This window comes from Symphodus melops (assembly GCF_947650265.1).
Source record: "Symphodus melops genome assembly, chromosome: 1".
NCBI lineage: Eukaryota > Metazoa > Chordata > Actinopteri > Labriformes > Labridae > Symphodus > Symphodus melops.
This window is the reverse complement of record NC_136691.1, coordinates 36825757-36846666: the sequence shown is the minus strand read 5'-3', so window position 1 is coordinate 36846666 and position 20910 is coordinate 36825757. Positions and strand designations below refer to the sequence as shown.

At 42.7% G+C, this 20910-nt stretch overlaps 2 protein-coding genes across 6 annotated transcripts in view; both read right to left on the bottom strand.

Annotated features, from left to right (window-relative positions):
• The window catches only part of hmcn2 (hemicentin 2), a 45682-nt gene extending 34163 nt beyond the window's left edge, over positions 1 to 11519 (bottom strand). The window contains exons 1-16 of one of the 2 annotated variants that reach the window (XM_079357917.1): positions 11242 to 11519; positions 9588 to 9658; positions 8968 to 9126; positions 8335 to 8457; positions 4671 to 4842; positions 4474 to 4580; positions 4265 to 4385; positions 3908 to 4171; positions 3634 to 3778; positions 3076 to 3197; positions 2580 to 2852; positions 2000 to 2141; positions 1546 to 1673; positions 703 to 816; positions 459 to 617; positions 176 to 370 (exon numbers count right to left, since the gene is read on the bottom strand). In XM_079357917.1, the coding sequence (XP_079214043.1) occupies positions 176 to 370; positions 459 to 617; positions 703 to 816; positions 1546 to 1673; positions 2000 to 2141; positions 2580 to 2852; positions 3076 to 3197; positions 3634 to 3778; positions 3908 to 4171; positions 4265 to 4385; positions 4474 to 4580; positions 4671 to 4842; positions 8335 to 8457; positions 8968 to 9126; positions 9588 to 9658; positions 11242 to 11500 (2554 nt within the window). In that variant the 5' untranslated portion in view covers positions 11501 to 11519. Of the gene's footprint in view, positions 1 to 175; positions 371 to 458; positions 618 to 702; positions 817 to 1545; positions 1674 to 1999; positions 2142 to 2579; positions 2853 to 3075; positions 3198 to 3633; positions 3779 to 3907; positions 4172 to 4264; positions 4386 to 4473; positions 4581 to 4670; positions 4843 to 8334; positions 8458 to 8967; positions 9127 to 9587; positions 9659 to 11241 lie in introns of those variants that run through there. The other variant, XM_079357918.1, reaches the window with a different exon arrangement.
• Positions 11520 to 13264: 1745 nt separating this feature from the next.
• LOC306841140 (neuronal calcium sensor 1) overlaps positions 13265 to 20910 on the bottom strand; it is a 16699-nt gene continuing 9053 nt past the window's right edge. For 3 of the 4 annotated variants that reach the window (XM_079370819.1, XM_079370821.1, XM_079370820.1), the window contains exons 5-10: positions 18166 to 18304; positions 16251 to 16329; positions 15734 to 15822; positions 15579 to 15656; positions 14959 to 15066; positions 13265 to 14484 (exon numbers count right to left, since the gene is read on the bottom strand). In XM_079370819.1, the coding sequence (XP_079226945.1) occupies positions 14968 to 15066; positions 15579 to 15656; positions 15734 to 15822; positions 16251 to 16329; positions 18166 to 18304 (484 nt within the window). In that variant the 3' untranslated portion in view covers positions 13265 to 14484; positions 14959 to 14967. The remainder of the gene's footprint in view (positions 14485 to 14958; positions 15067 to 15578; positions 15657 to 15733; positions 15823 to 16250; positions 16330 to 18165; positions 18305 to 20910) is intronic. The other variant, XR_013781436.1, reaches the window with a different exon arrangement.

Genomic DNA, 20910 nt, shown 5'->3' with positions numbered 1-20910 from the left:
AACAACTCCCCTTTGGCTGAATACAATATTATATCACAATATAGGAAAATTAAATCAACTAAGGAACACTGAGGACTTTAGCCATGCCAGTCAGTGCAAGACAACAATCAAGCTATATTAGCTTGTGCTGAAGGCCAAAGCTTATTGATGTAATCGTGTTTCATGCATCACTCACTCTGAATGAGAAGATGTCCGTTCTCCAGCTGCATTGTTCTTCCGTGTTTGTCTATTCTCATTGGAATGTTTCTGCCGTTGTGTCTGTGCCAGGTAACTGTTGGCTGAGGGGAACCTCGAGCACTGCACGGGAGGGTGATATTCTCCCCTACGCTCGCTGTCACGTCAACCGGTGCCTGAGAGAACGATGGACCCGCTGCAGAGGGGAGAGAGCGAATTTTCCTTTCAGAGAAATTTCGAGGAGAAAAATAAACTTTGACGCGCATCATTGACGGTAGTCTCACCTCCAACCTCCAGATTGACGGTGCCAGCAGAGGTTCCTGCAGAGTTGCTGGCCACACAGGAGTACTGACCAGCGTCGACCTCCTGCACCCCTCGAATGTGCAGGGTGCCACGGTGTACATCCTGTTCAACGAAAGGAGCAGAGCCCACCTCAAGCTCACCTGGAAACAGAAGTAAGCAAACCCATTTTTCCTTGACATTGTTTCCCACAAGTTCACGTTTGAACTGTTTTCAACCTCAACTTACCTTTGAACCAGTGAACAAGAGACGGGGGAACACCTGTGGCTTGACACTCGAGCTTGGCATCACCACCAACAGATACAAGTACGACCTGTTGTGCCACAGTTATTCTAGGCACCTCTGGAGGAAAGCAAGGGACATCTTAAAAGACAGTTTAACTTTTTTCTATTGCACTTTTTAACACTTGCATATAGTGCCTCTATTTATGGAAATAAAAGTAAACTAGTATTTCATTAAACCAGTAAAAGCTGCATAATAGATCTGAGCCACATATAAAACTTACATTTCAAAACATCCGTGCGACAGAGCAGTATAGATGCTTTTAAAGAAGGCAGAGAGCTGAGCGGAAAAGACAAGATGTTCCACCCTTACGAGGCTCATGCTGCCTCGACAGATCAATGTTGTTAAAAATGACATTTGGAGAGTAAAAGTCTGTATAACACCAGCATGCTCCGGGAAGAGGCTGCCACAGTCCATCAAGTGTTGAGTTTTCTGTCAACCACTTACTGACAAGCTTTTGACTGATACTTCAGCCCTACAGCTGTCAGCGCTCACAACACAGGGAGGGAAACATCCTATTGTGTAAGACAAGGCAACCATCAGCGACACTTGGCTGAGCTCTACTCCACTCCACTCAAATAGAATTTATAGACTCAGATTTACAACAAATGTATCTGAGGAAAAGCAAACGACCAGGCAATGAAGCAGGTTCCTGTTATAAAGTATTACAATCAATGCTGCTTTTTTTTTTTTTTTTTAATGATTTAGGGTCTAATGGTCAATAGAATCAAGCATCACCTGCACTTCTTAAAATCAAAAACTTAAACATCAGGTAAGATTTGGACTTACCTGCAAAAGTAAGTGACACAGACTGAGAGGCAGTCCCAGCTTTATTGGTTGCCAGACATGTGTAGTTCCCAGCATCCTCTGGAAGGGCCCCTTTTATCGTCAGAACTCCATATTGGTCAAGACTCAACCTGTATCGTGCAACCACGAGAATTCATGTTTGTTAACTCTTCATGATGACATGTGCAGATGTCAAATGAAGACTGCAGATGTAAAGGAAAATGTATCTCCAAAACATTTCTGCTTTTCTTGGGTATCATAGGACATTTCCACTGAATATTTATTAAACAGACACGTGAAGAATTTGTGGTTAGGAACGTTTTTTTACATCATTACATGTAAATGTACGCAGCCATTCAAATAAGATGTGGCATTCGTAAAAGTAGTTCAAGTGGAATGTAATGACTCTTGGAGTCCTCTGTGCCGGAGGTGTTGAGTGGGCTAAGAGTTCCCTTACCTCGGCCGGTTAGTAAGAAACATGTTTCCGTGGCTCCAGAAGAGTTGGGGAGGGGGAGAGCCGGACGCCGTGCAGACGAGGCGGATCTCATCCCCCCGGGAGAAAGCCTGGCTATGGGGCTGAATTACCACAGAAGGAGCCTCTACAATTGGAGTCAAACAGAGGCAAAATGCTGACGGTGACTCAGGGCCTTGTCATCACTGCATGATGTCATTTATAAGTTCCCTATCACTTATTTAACAACAGTAAACATTTGTGGGCTGCAATTCAATTAAAAAGCACTTCATGTCTGACATCATGACTGGGGTATCCGAGTGATGAAAGTTTTATATTTATTTGGCTGTTCTAAGATTCATTACAAACATCTGAGTGAAGACCCAAATAGGAGCCACATTTTTCAACATTCATTTCTTGCTGGTGAGAAAAGTTTTCTGACGAGGAAGTGGCTCAATCTGACTGCAAAGAAGTTAAGCCAATAATGGAAAACAGATGACAGGGGCCTGAGAGCAGCGATGAGGCCCTGGTGTTTTAGCCGTAAGCGTTTGAGCAGATTGACCTGCAGGCTACTGTCCTAACGTACCTGGGACCAGAAGCCACACCGCAATTCTGCTGTCTCCATGCGCGTTGGTGGCCACGCAGCGATACTCGCCATCATCCTGAGTCCTCACGGGGCTGATCTGAAGGGATGAGTCAGCAAGCAGCTTTACCCTCCCTGCCCGGGCCCGGATGACACGACCTGCTCGGTACCATGTCAGGTTGTGGCGCATGGAGCCTTCGACTTGGCAGGAGAGCACAGCGACTCCTCCAACAGAGGAAGTCACATTCACTGCTGGCTTCAGGACCGGAGGAGGCTCTGTTTCGAGGAAACACCGCCAACACATCAAACAGCTGTTATCAGCATTGAACAACCAGTACAGTACAGGAATAATAATTTCCCCTTTGATATCAATGTTGGTTGTCGCATTTTCTAAACTATATAGTGAGGTCAAAAAAAAAAAAAAAAAAAAACATGCTTAATTTAAAGCCTCTTGAATAAGCGTGTTAGCTTGCACTATTGTAAGAGTAATTGAACATACCTCTCACGGTCAGCTGTGTTAAGGCACGGCCCTGTCCCGCGGTGCTCTGGGCTTTACACTCGTAGAAGCCTTCATCCTCGGCTGACACGTGGGAAATCTCCCATGATGCTATGGCAGAGTTCCTGATGCGAAGACACGCTTGGTTCAGTGGCGAGTGTGTGACAATAACAAAAGCCCTTTTTAACATCACATTCAATTAGAATCTCAGCCACTCACTGGAAATAGCTTTTTTTTTCACCACAACTCGGATTCACTTTGTGAATGCAACTCAAAGCAGAGCGTCAAGAAAGAACGGGCTCTTTGTTATTCCCTCAAAATGACATGATTGAATGTGTAATGTTCACAGAACTGATTGTGAACACTGCTTCACTGACTGATGAGCCAATAAAACAGGAGTAAAGCACGCTAATGCTTTACAGACATGCTTAAGACTAGTGAGTCACCTAATTAGTGTTTTTTTTTTTTTTTTCAGCAGCTCATGGGGGTAGGAAGCTGCAGCGTTTGAAGGAAGGTGAGCCACATGTTACAAGGTGCTGAACAAATGGAGGGAACACTTACTGAAAGAACTTCTCCTCTCCCAGCGTAATCCCACTTCGGGTGAATCTAAGCCTGTAGGGAATGTCACTCTCCACTGAGCAGCCAATCACAGCGGGCTGCATGTAGTAGCCCTTCACCACTTCGGGCATACTCACAACTGGGGGATCTACACATAGGAGGAAACAAAGTTTAAAAGGTCACCAGAGAGATTGATGAGGTGTGAGAGACACTACAGAGTGGATTGCTGAAATGTGTCTGCGAGGGGGGGGGGGGGGGGGGGGGGGGGGTGTCTTGCCTGGAACGATGTTGGTGTAGGAGACACTGGACAACCTCTGGAAGCGGTAGCCCTCCTCGTCTTTTCCGGTCACCTTGATGTAAAAGCTCTGGGAGGGTGTGCGGAACTCTGGGAGACTCCACAGTCCTTGTTGGCCGAGGTCAGAGGGCAGAGGCACGGAGATCGTGCGTAAGGAGCGGCCGGAACCTGATATGAGCTCTACGTGACTCAGCTGACCCGGAGGCTTCAGATTTGTGCATTTCAGCAAAACGTGGGCTGGAAGTCCTGAGAGACAAAAAGGGAGTTTAATGAGGTCTTCCTCTGCATGTGTTCTCCATCATGCAAAGGCACGAGTAGCTAAAAGGAACATGTCTGCACCTTTTATTGGCCTTTCTCTGGTATGGTTGAACTCAGTAACAGGTACACTGGAGAAGCCTGCACGGAAGTCAAGATTGCTGACTCCTGTGACCCTTAGAGTGTGGCGCCCACTGCAGCTCACCTTTTGAAGGAAAGCAGAAGTATTCAGTCAGTTAATTGTCTTTCAATATGCAGAGAACATATTCAGGCGTTATTCTCTGGAGAAGTACCTTCAGTTTCCAAGCTCCAGGTCTGGGAAACTTCAGGTTGACAACTCTAGCGGAGTTGGGAATGTTTAACAGCTCTTTAAGGCCCTGCTCTTCACCGACAACACGACCTGTGAAGAAAAGATGACGCACAGGGAAGTCTTCATAGAAAATACTTGTAACATAGCAGAAGACGATAGATTTGAATGTGCAACGCGTACCGAATGGATCGCTCAGCTCGATTTGAGGTGCCGGTCCACTGAGTGACACAGTGACCTCTCGAAGGCTGGGGTCAAAGGGCACCTCCCACTTGTTTTCCTGGGCACTGTCGTGGTTAGAGGACAACAGGTGGACCTTCATGGCCTGGACTGTCTCTTCCACCCACTTTAAAACCTGGCAGGAGGAGAAAAACACCATCATATAGCTTGTTATGTGTCACGCTGGAGGAGAAACAGTCACACATGGATGAGGCTGGGACCTATCAAAAAGAAAACTGTTCAGTCTCAACTTCAAGACGACAGGATGAGGACAGGAAGGATGCTATTGTGGCTTTTTGCAGAACCCCCCCCCCCCCCCCCCACCAACTCCCTCCAGTCCTAGGAGCCAGCTAATTCTTCTTTGTCTTTTGACTATTCTTTCATGGCAAAAGTATTCCTTGGAGGGACTTTGCCTCAACAAAAGAAAAGTGAAACAGCTCGACTGTCAAACTGATAACATACAGTTTTCCGCACTCTCAAGCGTGTATTCCCAGAGGAGCGTCTCACAGTGGAAGTCTGTGAGGCAGCAAGTACCCCACCCCCCCTGCAGCCCAGCTTTCATGAATCATTATTGTTGTTCCTCTGAATTGAAAGCAGTTATGCCTCCTCTCACAATAATACTTCAAATGTGTTTTTTTGGAAATGAACTCGACTAATATGTATAATCCTCGTCAGTCTGTTAGCCACTTATTCTGTGGAATCTGTCACAATGAAGAAGCCAGATGAGGTCAGACAGTGAGACATTGGGATTGCAGGAGGCTCACTTCTTTAAATGAGTCATTCCCTCGCTCTGAGTAAGGATTATCCAAAGTCTGACATAATGGTTGACAGTATGATTATATTTAATGGCAAAGAAAATCATGACTTAGACTGTAATGTTCCTCAGTGGCTTTGTACAGGAAGAGCAGGCTGTGTAGAATTTCTGTTTTGACAGGTGCTTGACCTTTGAGGTTTAATCATTATCAGGACTCTAAAAAAGGACTACAGTTTTCCTTTTGTTTTCTCTGAATGAAAACAAAAAGCAGAAAAAAAAATGCCTCTGTTTTTGAGTCTTGTCCAGTGGCAGAAAAGGACTGAACTTCTTCCACAGTTTTAACAAGCAACTGATGCCTACTATGTTTTTTGACCTCTTATAGGAGATCCACTATAGCTGATCTGCATGATGAGCTGTTGCTTGGTTTTTGGATACTGTTCCAATGGCAACATTTTTTCAAACATGAAAGAAAGTAAGAAAGAAGCTGAAAACAAGGAGAGCCTTTGATACATTTATTTATCAGGCTTTTTTTTTTTTTGTCTATCGGGTCCACTGGGTGCTGACAGCAGCTGGTTCCATTCGTTGTTTTACAACTGGAAACAGCTGTAATGTCTGCCACATGTGCAGCCATCACCAGCAGGGCAGGAAACTGCAAAGAAGTGACCTACATCTGCCCCAGGATAGTGTCTATTTCTTATGCAAGAGAGCAGAAAGGAGTGGGCATTTCTCCACCCTGAGACCTCATATAAAAGGAAGTAGAGCGCAGAGATGGGACCACTTGCTGTCCGGAGCCAAGGTAGGTCACGAGAAGCACGCTGGGTTCTGCAGCCACTCCCTGTCTCACCACTGGGAATGCAGAGGATCTTAAGTCCTGTGAAACCTCATCTGCCGTGTCTCAGTTGAACGAGCTTAAAGGGCTGTAACAGGAAGGACCCCCGTCTGCTATTCATGGAAGCATGTCAGATGAGCCAAAGAAGAAGTGTTGGCTAAGGCTGGGATGGCGCTGTATTCCACTTACTGAACAGGTACATTACCTGCAAAAGAAACCACATTGCCATGTTGTGGTTGAGGAACAGCTTGACTCCAGACCTCCCGCTGGGTAGAAGTCACCCGAGTCCTTACCCAGGTTTAAACAACATACGTGACGATGTTTGAAGGAAGATGGCCGCTACAAATCAAAGTTATTAGAACAAATCAGTCCCAGATGGACTTCTTTCTCCTTCTCAGCTGGAGTGTCGACACACCTGCCGGGGCTTTGCCTTTCACAGGTGGCCTCTTTGTGAGAGAGACAGAAACAGTCTCGATGGTGCCTTGGTTTAGTTTACGACAAATAGTCAAAGATAAATGTTACCTGTTTTTCATTTATGTCTGACCAACATTACCAAACCGTTAAGTCATCTGGGTAATGAGGAAACCAAAAGGGCATTGTTTTAAACGGCGGTAAAAGCTGCGCAGTCTGAGAGTACATGGATCTGGCATGGGAGGAATCACACAACAACTGGGTGTATCCTATGCTGAAAGCCCCATTCTTCATTACATGCTTCTTAAATGTTTCTGCCTTCAAGCAGACATAACAGCAGGCGTTGTCTGATTCCTTAGACATTACTGTCCTCATTTTTTGTGTCTGGTCTTCAGCCTGAGGGGGGGCGAAAGATGGCATCATAATTATCGAGAGCGCAGATCATGGTCCAGGTTTGACTGCACATTCGCATGTCCTGATTATAACCACAAGCATAACAAGTGCAATGTGTAGAGTTGACAATGAGTTGCTGTGTGAGGACTTGGAGCCAGCTCCACTAGGGCAGCTGTGTTGGAAAGAGGGAAGCCATGACAGATCGTATCCTGGGATTATAGAGCAAAATAAGCAGTCTGTTTTCACTCCACTCTGCCCCTAGAGAGCACGGTAAGAGAGTGTACATTTGAGTCGCACACACTTTATTAAACTGCTATTAAGAGGGAATATTTTAGTGAGATTTGTGGTACTTCAGAGGTTGTTTTTTTTTTAAGGATTAACGGATTTGCATTAATTTAGTAAATGCATGCCACCCAAGCGCTATAATCACACAGCTCTGATTTACAGTAATTCAGTGTGAATCCAAGAAAAATATTCTCTCAGTATGCACGTGTTTACATGTAACAGTGCACTGAAAAAATGTCAAATTTCTGGAGGATACTTTAGCACAAAGCCAACCACCTGGAGTTGAGGCGTAGGGGCCAGAATCATTTCTGTCTCTTATTCCCTTAATACTGCAACACAAAAATAACATTCAAACACCCCTTAAACAGCTGGCAGGGTTATGAAGTGATAATGAACCATGCTGCCCCACACACAGGCCATGCATGTTTGGCTACACACAAGCTTGAACTTGAGAGGAAACAGACCCACACACAAGCGTGTTTGAGTTCAGGGGTTCAGTGGGCCAGCAGTGTACGGAGCCTGTTGGCTCCAGATCAGCACTGCTTGGCCATCTCCTGTGCTGACATGCAGGATACCAGTGTCTCCTCCAGAGGAAACTCTGGCTTCTTTTTCACGTCTGCCTGGGAAGTGAGTCCTGCTGTCTTTGGCTTCTTCGACACAGCTTCTGTTACATGCTGCTTCCGATACAAAAGAGTCACTCAGCCGTATCACATAACCAGGAAGTTTAGTATCAGCTTTGAAATCATTTGATTACTCTACATGAAAACCCTTTTATTACATCAGTGAGGCACTTTTTGTTTCTGTCTGCTCTGGCTGTTTTCTATTATCATGGGTGATGTCACCCTTTTGATGAAAAATAAACACAACTGAGTTCCATTAATGTATTATGTGACTCAATGAGGGCTTGGTGAGAGAAGCAGTCACTGCAGTGGCATGTTTCCTGTTACAGCTCTCACCTCGTTGACCTGCTGCTTGTCCAGGTGAAAGATCTGTCCAGATGACGTGGCAGCGATCTCCTCGTACGCCCTGTAGCCGGGCTGAGAGCGGTCCCCACAGTCCCCGGTCAGCACAAACACAACCTGGGAAGGTGGGAGAGTTAAGAGGATTACTGCTGTCCGGGGTTTGCTTCCTACGACCTCGCTTTCAGCTGGCTCCAAAGTGACGCTAATGCTCATTGTCGTGCTTCATGTAAAGGGCAGGAGTGTGTAGATTTAAATAACTTTCCTCTGCTCAGCTGAGCATCAGAGACCTTTTATGTGAATGCAGATCTTTCCCAGCATGCCACTGTTGATCTTTTGTTAAAGCAAGTGAGAAATGCAAAGATACTCTAAACTCTGTAGGTAGGAAAACTAAACCCATTATCATTTTGGCAGAATTAAACAATGCTACAATTCTTACATTTTATTTTTTACGACGTTTTCATATTCATATTTTTATCTGTGGTCGATACAGCAACACCAGAAACCTCAATTGTAAGCAACATTATTGAAATTACAACTTAAATGCCAACATGGGGCTGATGAAGTAAGCATGTTTCTACCTGTCATCTGGGGGATCCTCACAACCTGTGAAAGTTTGCAGAATTGTACCTGCGATTGTCGGAGCTGCACCAGCTGCAGGACATCTCTTTTAAGGCGATAGTCTTTTGCTCTGGCGTCGGTGAAGACGTAGATGAAGGATCCAGGTAGTGAAACCTCCAAGGCTTTCTTGATGGCTCCTACACTCATCTCAGGGCAGTCGCCTCCACCCTGGATGACAAAAAAAAAAACCAGAAACAATGAAATACTCCTGAAATCTTTTGAATATCATACCCTAAACGTTGTCCTTCAACCGCTGCCATGACTCTGGTTGGAAAAAACAGTGTTCCATTTAGTAGTCACACCGTAATTTGGCAAAGTGAACATAAAATATCCTCAACAAAAATATTTAAAAAGTACAGAAAAAAAGCTTTCCATATAAGAAATAAAACAGGATGCCTGTTTGAAACCTCTATAAATAAAAGCACAGTTAAGTGATTTAGCCCTTCAGCTGTAAATGGTTTGATGTAAACTGTGGTTTTGACAGCAATTGATCGGTACGATTACGTTGACAACTTCAAAATAAATAGTTTAACCAATGATCATTGCAACATAGTTAATCCACTTAAAGTGAAACATCAAGCTTTGATAAGCATGGACTGACTTCATAATCGATGTGTTTTGGTTCCTACCTGGACAAACAGTTCTTGGAGATCCTGTTGGAACTTCTTTGGGTCAGTGGTGATGGACACAGGGCCGATATCTGCGAGTTTGAAAGTAAATCATGAGAGATGAACATCAAGACTTGTTCTTAATCACGTCACGTCAGCTGCATATGAGATGGTCTTGCTGTTATACTATTGCATATGCCTAAAGATATTCATCTAGACCAAATGAGCTCCACAGTCTCACGCTGAGGAATTTTCTCAAACACTGCAATACCATATATTTTCCTGACAGAAGTTCAGTTGTGAATAAAGCAAAAGCAACAACAGCATCAAACACTTCGAAGCCACATCCTAATTTATCAGGACCAGATTGATGGCCTGCAGCTTTGTGCAATACATGAATATCAATCACACACGCAACACAAGGGCTGGAATGATGCAATTACAGAATCACATTGTTCACGTTTTAGCTTTTTTTTTGCCAAAGTTTTATGGTGACAAACAAAAATCTTTTTTGCTTCAGCATTTTTTAGTCATTTTTCTTGCGTCCCTGGTAGCAGCAGGAGACCCTGCCTTGGTGGATAACAGCCTGTCAAGACCTGACACTCACTTGACTTGGATGCCTTTAGGGCCTGATCGTCCAAACAGTAAACATTAACCAATACACAGAGAATGCATTGTTTTACTTGACACTGCTGTCCATAAACAAAAGCCTTTTATCATTATAGTTATTTTTGAAGAAGACCTTTATCAGCTCGGGTGGAGCCTCATGATTTCTGTCTGTGCTTGTTGTTCCTGCTGTCAAATAGCATTTTGAAGGATCATTGTGGGATTAATGACGCAGAGCTCAAAGACATGTCAACTGTTGAAATGTTTAACTCATTCTTAATTTTTCTTTCCACCAGCTGAGGCTTTCAAGTCCTTGCCTCCTCCTCATGAGAGACTGTAAAACACTGACAGCACTGTCACGCCTCTTTGTCAGGCGACACAGCTTCTTTGCAATCCTGGTAGTTTACAAGGTCCCCAAGGGCAGGGCACACTAAACACAGACAAACTGTGTGGTGTTAGTGCAACCCACCCCCCCTATAGCTGGCTAAACCAGGGGCTATGAGGGTTTTCCGGAGGGTTGGATGGAGGGTAGGAGAGGGTGGGGTGAGTCAGGGATAGGGGGGTGATTGGGGTAATTACACACAAGCAGACAGCATATGCTTCTCATCAGCGCTCAAACACCCTCCCCCATTAGTGCACTCTTATTTTCAAGCTGCAGCTTTCCCATATAGGAGGTCAGATGCAGGGGAGCCTTACCTGTCCCATGGAGCCCTCACTCCTGAAGCTCACATATTCCTGCTAAATGTGTTTTCATCAGTTTGAGTTAAATGTCTACTAAACTGTAAATGACCTGCAGACAAATCTGCAGCAGTAAACCTGCATGGGTACATGGTTTATATTAATACTAAAAGGCTCAAGTCTCCTGTGTGACCTACCTGGCAAAACTATCTAAAGTTATATCTGATTTTGTTAAATATTGCACACAAAAAAACAAAAAAAAACATCAATTACACGCATAAATTACAAACGATTTAACAATTCGAGACCAACACACTAATAAAATTAAACGTTTCTATTTTGTCAGATTTTTTTTTATATATATATACAGAGCATGTTCAGTAGAAAGTACCTGGGTCATGGAAGGGGACCAGGACAAAGTTTTTGATGGGTCTGGTAATCCGGCTGAGGGTCTTTTCCAGGATCCGTGAGGCGCCTTCTATCACCTGTTTCAGATCGTCGTACATGGAGCCGGTTACATCGAACACAAAGGCCAGGGTCGAAGCGCTGTCAGCGGATCCATCATCCTCCTCAGCCCCGGGGTCTGCCAAGAGCCCGTGCGCGCTGATACACATTGCCAAGACTAGGCACTTTAATAAGAAAGTGGTCATTTCTTTAAGGATTTACTGCATCTGTCTGCTTGAACGAGGCGAATCAAATAAAAAAAAAAGAACAAAAAAGTTTTTTAAAGTTTAGTTTTCAAAGCAGGTTAAAGTCTGGGACTATTTCCAAGCGGTAGAAAAAGATATTTGGAACAATGCAGCTCAGCTGAAACACATTAAAATCCAGAGTCAACTACTTCCACAGGAGTACATCCGTGCGTAAAGTTTGGAGGAGCGTGTGGACTGGCTCTATGTTAGAGAGCCCCTTGAGAGCTGGTGCTCTGACGCTTCAAACGGGGGCGGAGATGGGTATTAAAAGGTTCCTGAGACTCGAACTGATTTGTGTGTGCGTGAGATAGATTTTGTGTACCTCGGCCCCACTCTGTCTTCCAGCTTTAAACCCCCCCCCCCTAATTCATTTGAGTTTTCTCCGCGTGGGCCCCAGGAGACGCTGCTGTTTTAAACAGCTTTACGCACATTACCAACGGAGTGGTCCGTCTGTATGTTGGACATGCAGAGAACATTGTCTCAGTAACAGCCTCGTTTTTATAAATAGCCAAAGTTTATATTCAGCTGACACCAATCTAAGTTTATACATAGCACACCCTGAGAAATATCCTCGTGGCAAATGAATGAGCGGAATACTATGACATCCCACACAGAGATGTCACGGATCCCTTTTCACTTTGTGGCTGAAATTAGTATCTATTATTGATTATTAAACACGCACTTTACAGTAGCCTAGGTCTGTCGATGTAAAATCTTTTTTTAAAACGAGATCAGACCTCACAAAATGCCAGACATAATCTCTTGAAAGCAAATAACTCGACTTAAAATTGTATAACTTCAAATGTAACCGGGAGAAGATTATTGAAACAAAAAGTCTGTCCCTTTGCAGCACTTAGTGTCAGATACTACATTTGAACATCTCTATAACAGACAGTGTAAACGTGATCTTCCAGAAGGATAGAAGCGTCATCAGTGAAAAGCTCTGGACCCTCCTGATCTCCTTCTTCTGATATCACTGGTGTTATTAAGGACCTATCAAAGGATTAATTGATGGTAAAAAAATGTTGTATTCCTCTCTTCTTTATCATTTAAATGATCACAAGTAAATTGTCACAAACTGCTCTTTCATGTTTGATAAGTCAGGGGTAGGGGTCACATAAGTTCTGGGAACTTCACCCTACTCCTTTTGAGAGCATTTTCTCCCTGTTTCTTTTATTACCTGTGAGTAAATCTGTTCTATTATTTTGTCTGCTGCTCAAATGAACTAATAAACTAAACTAAACTAACTTAAATCTGTCATTGGTTAAAAGAAAACGGAGAGCAGGTTTGAGCAGGCCCGGCAGACAGACTCAGCAGTCTTTACACCATAGCCACTGAGCTTTATTAATCCACCCATCAATGCCAATACTTCACAGTGTTCTGTGGTTAATTTCTCATTATTCAGACATGGAGTGCAGGCTTACACTACAGAGAGAATGTAAGCGTTTGTGTTTGAAAGGAGGACACATGCTCAACATTGTCTCTTCTAACGTTAAAATGTCATAGCCTTTTATTTCGAATGCAAAATAGAATTTGAAGTATTGGATTATTTCAAGAAGTGATTCATTAGAGATACGGATATTAAAAAAGAGCATCTGATCTCTCCACATGCATTGAACAAAGTATCTTTTTGAATTATCGAAGAACCCGTCAATATAAATTCAAACATGCATAATGCATTTCAAATCAAATCCAAAGACTAAAAACAAAATGCTACAAAGGTCAGCCACTTAAATGCATTTTATTCTGTGCTCTTCTACTGTTAATCAACAGGTAAATGACATTTATCATTGATTAAATCATCATTTGCATAAGGCATAAAATCAGTGAAGCTGTAAGTAAAATATTCCAGGAATGAAAAAAGGCAACACCAACACATGCTCTGGCCTCACAAAGGGAAAAATACAGATTGCAACAAAGGCGCTCACAAAGCCTTTACAACCACAGTTGATGTCTGCTTGTGACCAGGGCTCTGTGAGTGTTGAGGGCGGAGTAAGATGCTCTCGAAGGACAAAATCATTCAGACGTGAGCTTGGTGGATACACCCCGTTGCTTGGTCATGTAGTTCAGGATGTGGCTGTGCAACAGTTTTAAAAAAGGGCTGATCGTGCTAATGAGGAAGTAAAAACACAATAGGATGCAAACAGCAAAATAACCCGCTCCTTCAACTCTTCAAAAAAAACAAAAAAAAACACAAAAAAACTTGTCTCTTAGGAGAAGGAAACTTTAGAATATGAGAATGAAACAACCGCACAGTAATAATGAAAAATACAGTGCAATACATTGTAACACCTTTGATAAAAAATAAAACTTCATTCCATACTTATGGGAACATTTCCCATAAACGCAGCAAAGCAGAAAATAAATTACCATTATATTTACATTATCATATGTACAGTATACTGCTTTTTTCACTTTAAGTTAGTGTTCATGTAATCACCACGTAACACATTTTCCAGATTTTCCCAGGTTTAGAGTCGCTCCATACGGTGAGGATGCAGCGAACAGTTCCTTGGAGCAGCTCGAGTAGCCCCATGTTCACAGCATGTGGACGACGGGGGGGGGGGGGGGGGGGGGGGGGGAGACAGTCCACTTCCTTGGACTGTCCGTGGGGAAATCACAACACTGCTCTTGTAGAAATGTCTGCACAGTCCACAATACTCACATTTGTACGCAGTGCCACATAGCTGTAGAAGCACGGATAAATGTCGTAGGATTTAGCTGGCATGTTTGAATTCTGCGTAGACATCAGAGGATATACTTGTTTACAATCCTTACTGGAGATGTAGACGAACAGCTACTTGACACAGATGCTGTACGGTCACGTGACAGAGGTTTGCAGTCTTCAAGGGTAGTTAAAAGTGGATCCTCATGTTACAGGTGTGATGATGCTGGATTAGTGTTTAACGCGCAGCAGGATGCTTGAGCTGGATCCATCTGGGAAGCTGTGACAATGTTCACCGGTGAGGAAATGACAGGAAGTGGAGTCACAATCATTTGGTCGTGTTCAGAGCATGCAAGACGATCATGCTCAGCAGTGCTACTCTATCTCGCAAAATGTGTGTTCATGGGCTTCACAGTTGACAAAACGCTAAGCAGGATGTTTGCAACAATTGGCAGCAGTTGGTGCTTTGCATTAGGCAGTGAGAGGAGAGGCCTGTCTCGCTCCTCACACGGCACCGCAAGACTATTTGATTGCCAGCAAACAAGTGGGCCTTCTGAATAATTCATTGGAACAAACTGGGAGCACACAAGTGGCTTCTTCACTTTAAGTTTCAACACACGGGCTGAGTTTCCTGTCTTTTATTCTGTGCTCTGATGAAGTATCAGTATTATGTTGGAGCCGAGGCATGACCCGGGATTGAAATTCACTCAAGCAGAGAAGTATGCAGGTAGTCGCTCATTAATACCCCACTCACCTTGCATTCCTACACAAGTCCATCATAGAGTGATAAAGCCTGAACAATAGAGGGGTCTGCCTTTGAACCCTCCTGAAACTCCTGCAGAGTCAGCTTCCCATCTGCATTCTGAAAGAAGAACACAACACTCGATGATTTGACAACCCTTTAAGGCTTTAACACAAAGCAACCAGCAGGGGGCAAAAGAGCCTCTTCAGCTCCATCATGTCACCACTGTGTTCTGCTGTTGGACTGATCTTTGCTTCAGTGCACTTGGATGATAGCCACTACGCCAATACAAATCAAGTGCTGCAGTGCTGAACAGCTCGACTAAATGGCTGATCTTGGCAGTAGCAGGCTGACAAACACACCCATGTCTCATCTTTCACTACAGCTGAGGAGATTCTCGGTGCTGAGAGCGGGTATTAGCACCGAGGCCGAGGGGCGGAGGACACTATATACTGTATGATGTTTATAGACTGTGGTTGGTAATAATGACGCTGTGCCGGCTACAGATAGCAACTCTAAACTTAACCGTGTCCACGTCAAAGAACTGAGGGTGGCAACAAAGGCAGATTCAGAAAAAGGTTTGGTGATCGACACAGTGCGAGTAGTTAAATATTCAGGAATAAAATACAAACCTTGTCCATCATTGCAAAGATGCGATCCACTCGCTTTTCTGGTGTGTTTTCTTCTTCTGGCAACTCCACAGTGTTCCCCTAAGATTTATAACCATTACATGTTGTACCCTTCAGAAGAATGTAGATGTACAGGTCTGTTGTTCGATTAGACTTACCACCATCTGATAAATGGCATCGACGATGTTCAACATCTCGTCTCGGGTGATGTAGCCATCATTATCAAGGTCGTATAATTTAAAAGCCCCTAGATAAACAAAGATGTTAAAATGTGAGGGTTTTGTCTCGGTTGGTGAGTCAACAGTAACACTGGAAAGCGAATGTGACGTTAAAACTTTTGTTTCATGTCTTTGGCGGTGACAGGAGCCTTCCGTGCTAGAATCCTAGTTTGAAGAAAACCTCAGCAATTCTGGATAGAAATAAACATAATGCCTTATTTCACAATTACAAATTTACAGCTAAAGTTACAAGTTTTTCTAGAGTGTTCTTTTTTTGGAAAATATTTCAAGTCTATTCAGCTGGGACTCCAGGTTGCAGAGGCCTGCTGTATCCTGCTAATAACCTTCTGTTTGCTGCTCTCTAGGAACTCGCCTGTCTTCTTTCATATGCAAGACTTGCAGTCAATCCTAAATCCTGTCATTTAAATGTCAAATAATAGGGGAGGCGGGTGCTTACATCTCAACTTCTCATCCAGAGTCCCCCGCGAGGTCACAGAGAGGGCCTGGATGAACTCAGAGAACTCGATGCGTCCATCCTGCAGAGTGACAAGAGGGAGAGAGAGAGAGATAAAATGTGAGAGAGGAAATGACCCCCTGTTAAAGATAAGAGCATCTTACTTGACACTTGTGGTTTTACTTTGAAGTGCTCCGTGCTATTTTTCAAGTTGTATTCTGCTCAAAATGGGGCCAGACGTTTGCTCCAAGTCAGCTGCTATTTTTTGCCCTGCACCTGGCTCTCTCCTGAGGCGGAAATATGTCACCTCTGGTCATTAGTAAGACGGATGCTACTGGGTCATAGTCTAAAAGTTACAGCAAACAGTTACACCAAACACTGTGTATTTAGGCCGGAAGCGTTTAATGTTTTTCCAACGACTCTACATTAAGGATGGGCGTGGCACATAATGGTGTCAAAGAAAAGGGGGAAATGATTCCACTTCAACATTTCAGCTCTCAGCTTTGTTGCAAATCCCAAAGAGAGGGAGACGTTTGAACAACTCCAAGGAATAGTTGTTTTCTTCAGTGTCTGCGACGTAAAAACAATCAATATTAAATGAATCCTCAAAGTAGTTTAAACTCTGCTTATTCATGCAAACTCATCAAGTACTGAACTCCAGCCTCAAAGCAATGTATCAGACTTCCTTAGACCAAACAAGACAGTGCATAAAAGAAATGTCCTTTACGTTTAAAATCAAACAAAATCTTGTGGACAACAAGTAATGCATATAAATCGACTTCCTGGTCGTGGAGGCTTCAGGCTTTGATCAAACGGTCTTCTTACTAAATACTTCAGGACTGGGTGTCATCACAAAAGTTTTCTGACACTTTGATGCAAAGTCTTCTTACCTGCTGTGAGTTCAGTTTAGAAAACAAGACACGTGCTCTTAATGGCCTTGGGGTCAGCTTACTTTATCACCATCAGACATCTGACCAGCCAGACAATGCTGAAGTCATGCATTGCTGATTACATAAGTCATAAAAAACTGTTAAGATCAATGCCTTCTGGAACTATGGGGAGCCTAACGCTAATGAAGGTCACAGATAAACATCAGACGGAGGGGTTGTCTGATCTTCCTGTCACAAAGCCTCTTAACTGAAGTCAATAAGCCTCCAGGGGCTCACCAACAAACCAACAATGGTTCTTCTAAAGTCTGAAATTACTTCAGACGACTGCAGCTAAGAAAGCTGTGGCTATGTTTAATCTTGCATTTTCATCATATCCTCTAAAAAATACACACATACCTTAAAAAAAAAAAAAGGAAAAAGAAACTGGCATCCACTAATAGAAAGAGATTTCTGGCACAAACCTGAGAGTTCTGTTTATGTGTTACTACTGATGCTGTGAATCATCTTCAGTTTTCTGTTCAACATTTTTTAGAGGAGGGAATCATCTTGTTGTTATTTAAAAAACCTGACTGACAATTTTCAGTCAGAGAGATTTCAAAAGTGTGCATGGTGTTTTAAGTGATCCCGTCACAGTGCAAAACATCAAAGGACTCTGTGTGCTCCTCTTCATCGTCATCAAAGAAAAAAAAAGCCTGTACTGTATGTTTCGTTTTTATTCAACTTTGGCCCAGACTTTCAATGCATTTCACTTCTCAGAAACAGAAGGGGTTTAAATAAATAACCTCAGTCTTAACACAGACCTCTAAAAAGGAACAACTGGAACAATACCAGGAGCAAAATGAAAATGATTAATATACAATGTGGCCCTTTTATTCTGTTCAACCCTTTGCTGAAAGCAGATAAGCGCTGTCCTTGGGCACTCTGTCCTTTAACACAACTTTCTATCAGCAATCTGGGGAAAAAAAGTAAACATTTTCATTTGTCATTTTTAGGTTAAAAAACCCAGAGAACCGTTTTGGATCACAAACCTTATTTTCATCAAATACGTTGAAGACAAACGAGGCGAACTTTGTTGGATCTCCAAAAGGAAAGAACTGCTTGTATATCTTCTGAAAGCCCACAGCGTCCAGCTGCCCACTGGGACAGTCTTTAATGAAGCCTTTGTACCTGAAGAACAAAGTACAGATGAAGATTCTTCACAGATATCATTTAAAATGTACAAAAAGAAAAGAACATGATGAACAATATCAACCCCAAAGCCACCTCCTCACTTCTGCAGCAGCCATTACAGATGCAGTTTAAGACATTGTGCTGGATCAAGACGCTAAAGTGCAAAGCTATTTGTCTCATTCACAGATAAGACGATCACCATAATCCAATAGCAAGCCTAGAGTGGTTAGCGCTAATCAAATTACACTCTAGTCCTCTTTTGATAATATGCGTAGCTGATAGATAAGTCTGAGCGCTTCCTCTCGCCACTGGAAATGACATATCTGGAGAGCGCCTTAATATCTCTATTGGTCTAAATATAGAAGCATCTCATGAGCAATTTGAAGCGCAGTCACTCAAAGGTAGGCGGTTTCCTTGTTTGTCTTCACAAAGAAGCACAGCAGCCTCAGAGTCTGTCTACACTGTTACAGGTCAGAGCGCGAGAAGGGAGTGTTAGCCGTGACAAAAATAAATGCAAGATGAAAAGTGGGGGGGGGGGGGACGGGACGTGGCAATCGAGGGAAAATAATAATACTCTCAAGTTATAAAAAGGATTGCAAAGAGCCGTTGCTTCTGATAACTTCTGACGCAAGTTCACACGAGGGAGCATTGTGTGTTCGTCTCTGATTCGTTTATAACTGATCAAAACAAGGTGGGGCTGTAATTATGACCACAGAGACAGACAGAGAGGAGTGTGTGTGTGTGTGTGTGTGTGTGTGTGTGTGTGTGTGTGTGTGTGTGTGTGTCTTCTGGTGCAGAATGAAAGGCCAGAACACATCTCTTCCACTCCTCTCTCTCCTCTTAAACCCTTTCCTTTTAATCTGCGTCAGAGATAATGAAGGCAGCTCTATACAGTAAAAGAGATGGAGAGACGCTTTGAGGAGCAGCTGTAAAAGTTGGGCTTGAAGAGAGGCGAGAGCAGAGCAGAACCATGTAATTCTCACTTTTGAATTATCTGGAGATATGCATGATAAATGAAAGCCAAGCTCCCTATAATGCAGAATACGACCAAATTGGTATTCAAAATGCAGAACACACAATGAATATCATAATCCAAAGCTGACCTATTTCACCTGATTTCTTTCTTTTGTTTTACGTGTGACTCTTGAAGAACAGTCCAGGCAGCCTATATAAAAGGTGATATCTCATGTATGGGCAAAATATCTTGGGATTGGTCTGCATTTCAGATGTCCCATGCCTTGCCAAAGTGAACAATTTCTGCCCAACAATGAAAGAACTTTTAAAACGATAGCTTCTATCTGCTAACAAGGAAGTTCAAAAGAGGCTGCTTTAGCTCTTGTAGCAACATTTCAGATTTCTTTTTCAAAAAATGTCAACCACTTTTTATCACAGATAAATAAAATGTAAGCTGTACGCCAATACAGCTTTATTAGCCATCAGAGAAATATTAGCGTCAGTCTGTATCGTTCGAGATAATTAAAGAAACTCCAGGGACAGTATATAGAAATGGACAGCGTGGCTCAGCCTCCTGTTGACCAAACATCCCCATGACGGGCACTTATTGCAAAATGCAACCAGAGTCTGTGCAGTAAGGACAGGCTGAAAGAGCAGTTATGGAAGATCAATGGCTCTGCTAATCCGACCCATTATAGTTTGACCCATGTCCTATCTGTTAACATGGTAGATGTGGGATTATTCATATACAGTAGCCAGTCAGGAGGGGGGGCTTTAAACCTTCTGATTTGACTTGAGCCAACATATTCTGCTCTCCATTCTTGGTACAGTCCATGGGAAAATGCTTGGCAGGAATTACTGTGGAAATGTGTTTTTATTAGAAATCAATATGACAAAAAAAATTGGATGCAAATTTGGATCTGGTATCTCTCATGGCATGGATTTAAGAATGAATGAATAAACTGTGTTTGTTTTCTCCTACATATTGTATTTTCAGTTGTTGTGGTATTTCTTATACATATAATTCTTATAATTTTATTTTCTCTTTCTTTTCTGTATAATTTTATGTCTGCGTGTACGCCTGTTTGTTATTTCTAAAGAGCATGCTGCTTTCTATTCTACTTTTTGGAAGTAGTTTTATTTGTATCTATTAATTCCAAGTTCTATGTAGAAATCATGTCTGTTGGAATGGAAGTTAACTACATGAATAAAGAACAAGTAACAAACAATCAGAATCACACAGTTATAATTGAATCTCCATGTAGCCCTGATGTAGAACCTGTGAAACAGTTCTAAATTCTCTGAAGTCTAAACTAATTGACCCAAACTAGAGGCTTTCAAACTGCATGACGTTATTACCGACTTTGTGGTTAGAATGTCTCTTTTTTATTTTCTCATCATGACTAACGCTGGAATCCTGTTTTTCACAGAAAGCCTGAGTTACTGCAGTTATGGTGAAAGAAGGTACTAAGAAGGAAGATTGAGACTAATTAAAGACATTCATGAGTTTCATTATAATTAAAGGATTGTTTCTATGAGTCACACAAAGTTATGCAAGTAAAAAAAACAAAGTACCCCGTTAATAAAAAAAAACAACACTTTTTCCATACCTAAGAGGGCCATAACATTTCAAAAACAGTTGTTTTTGA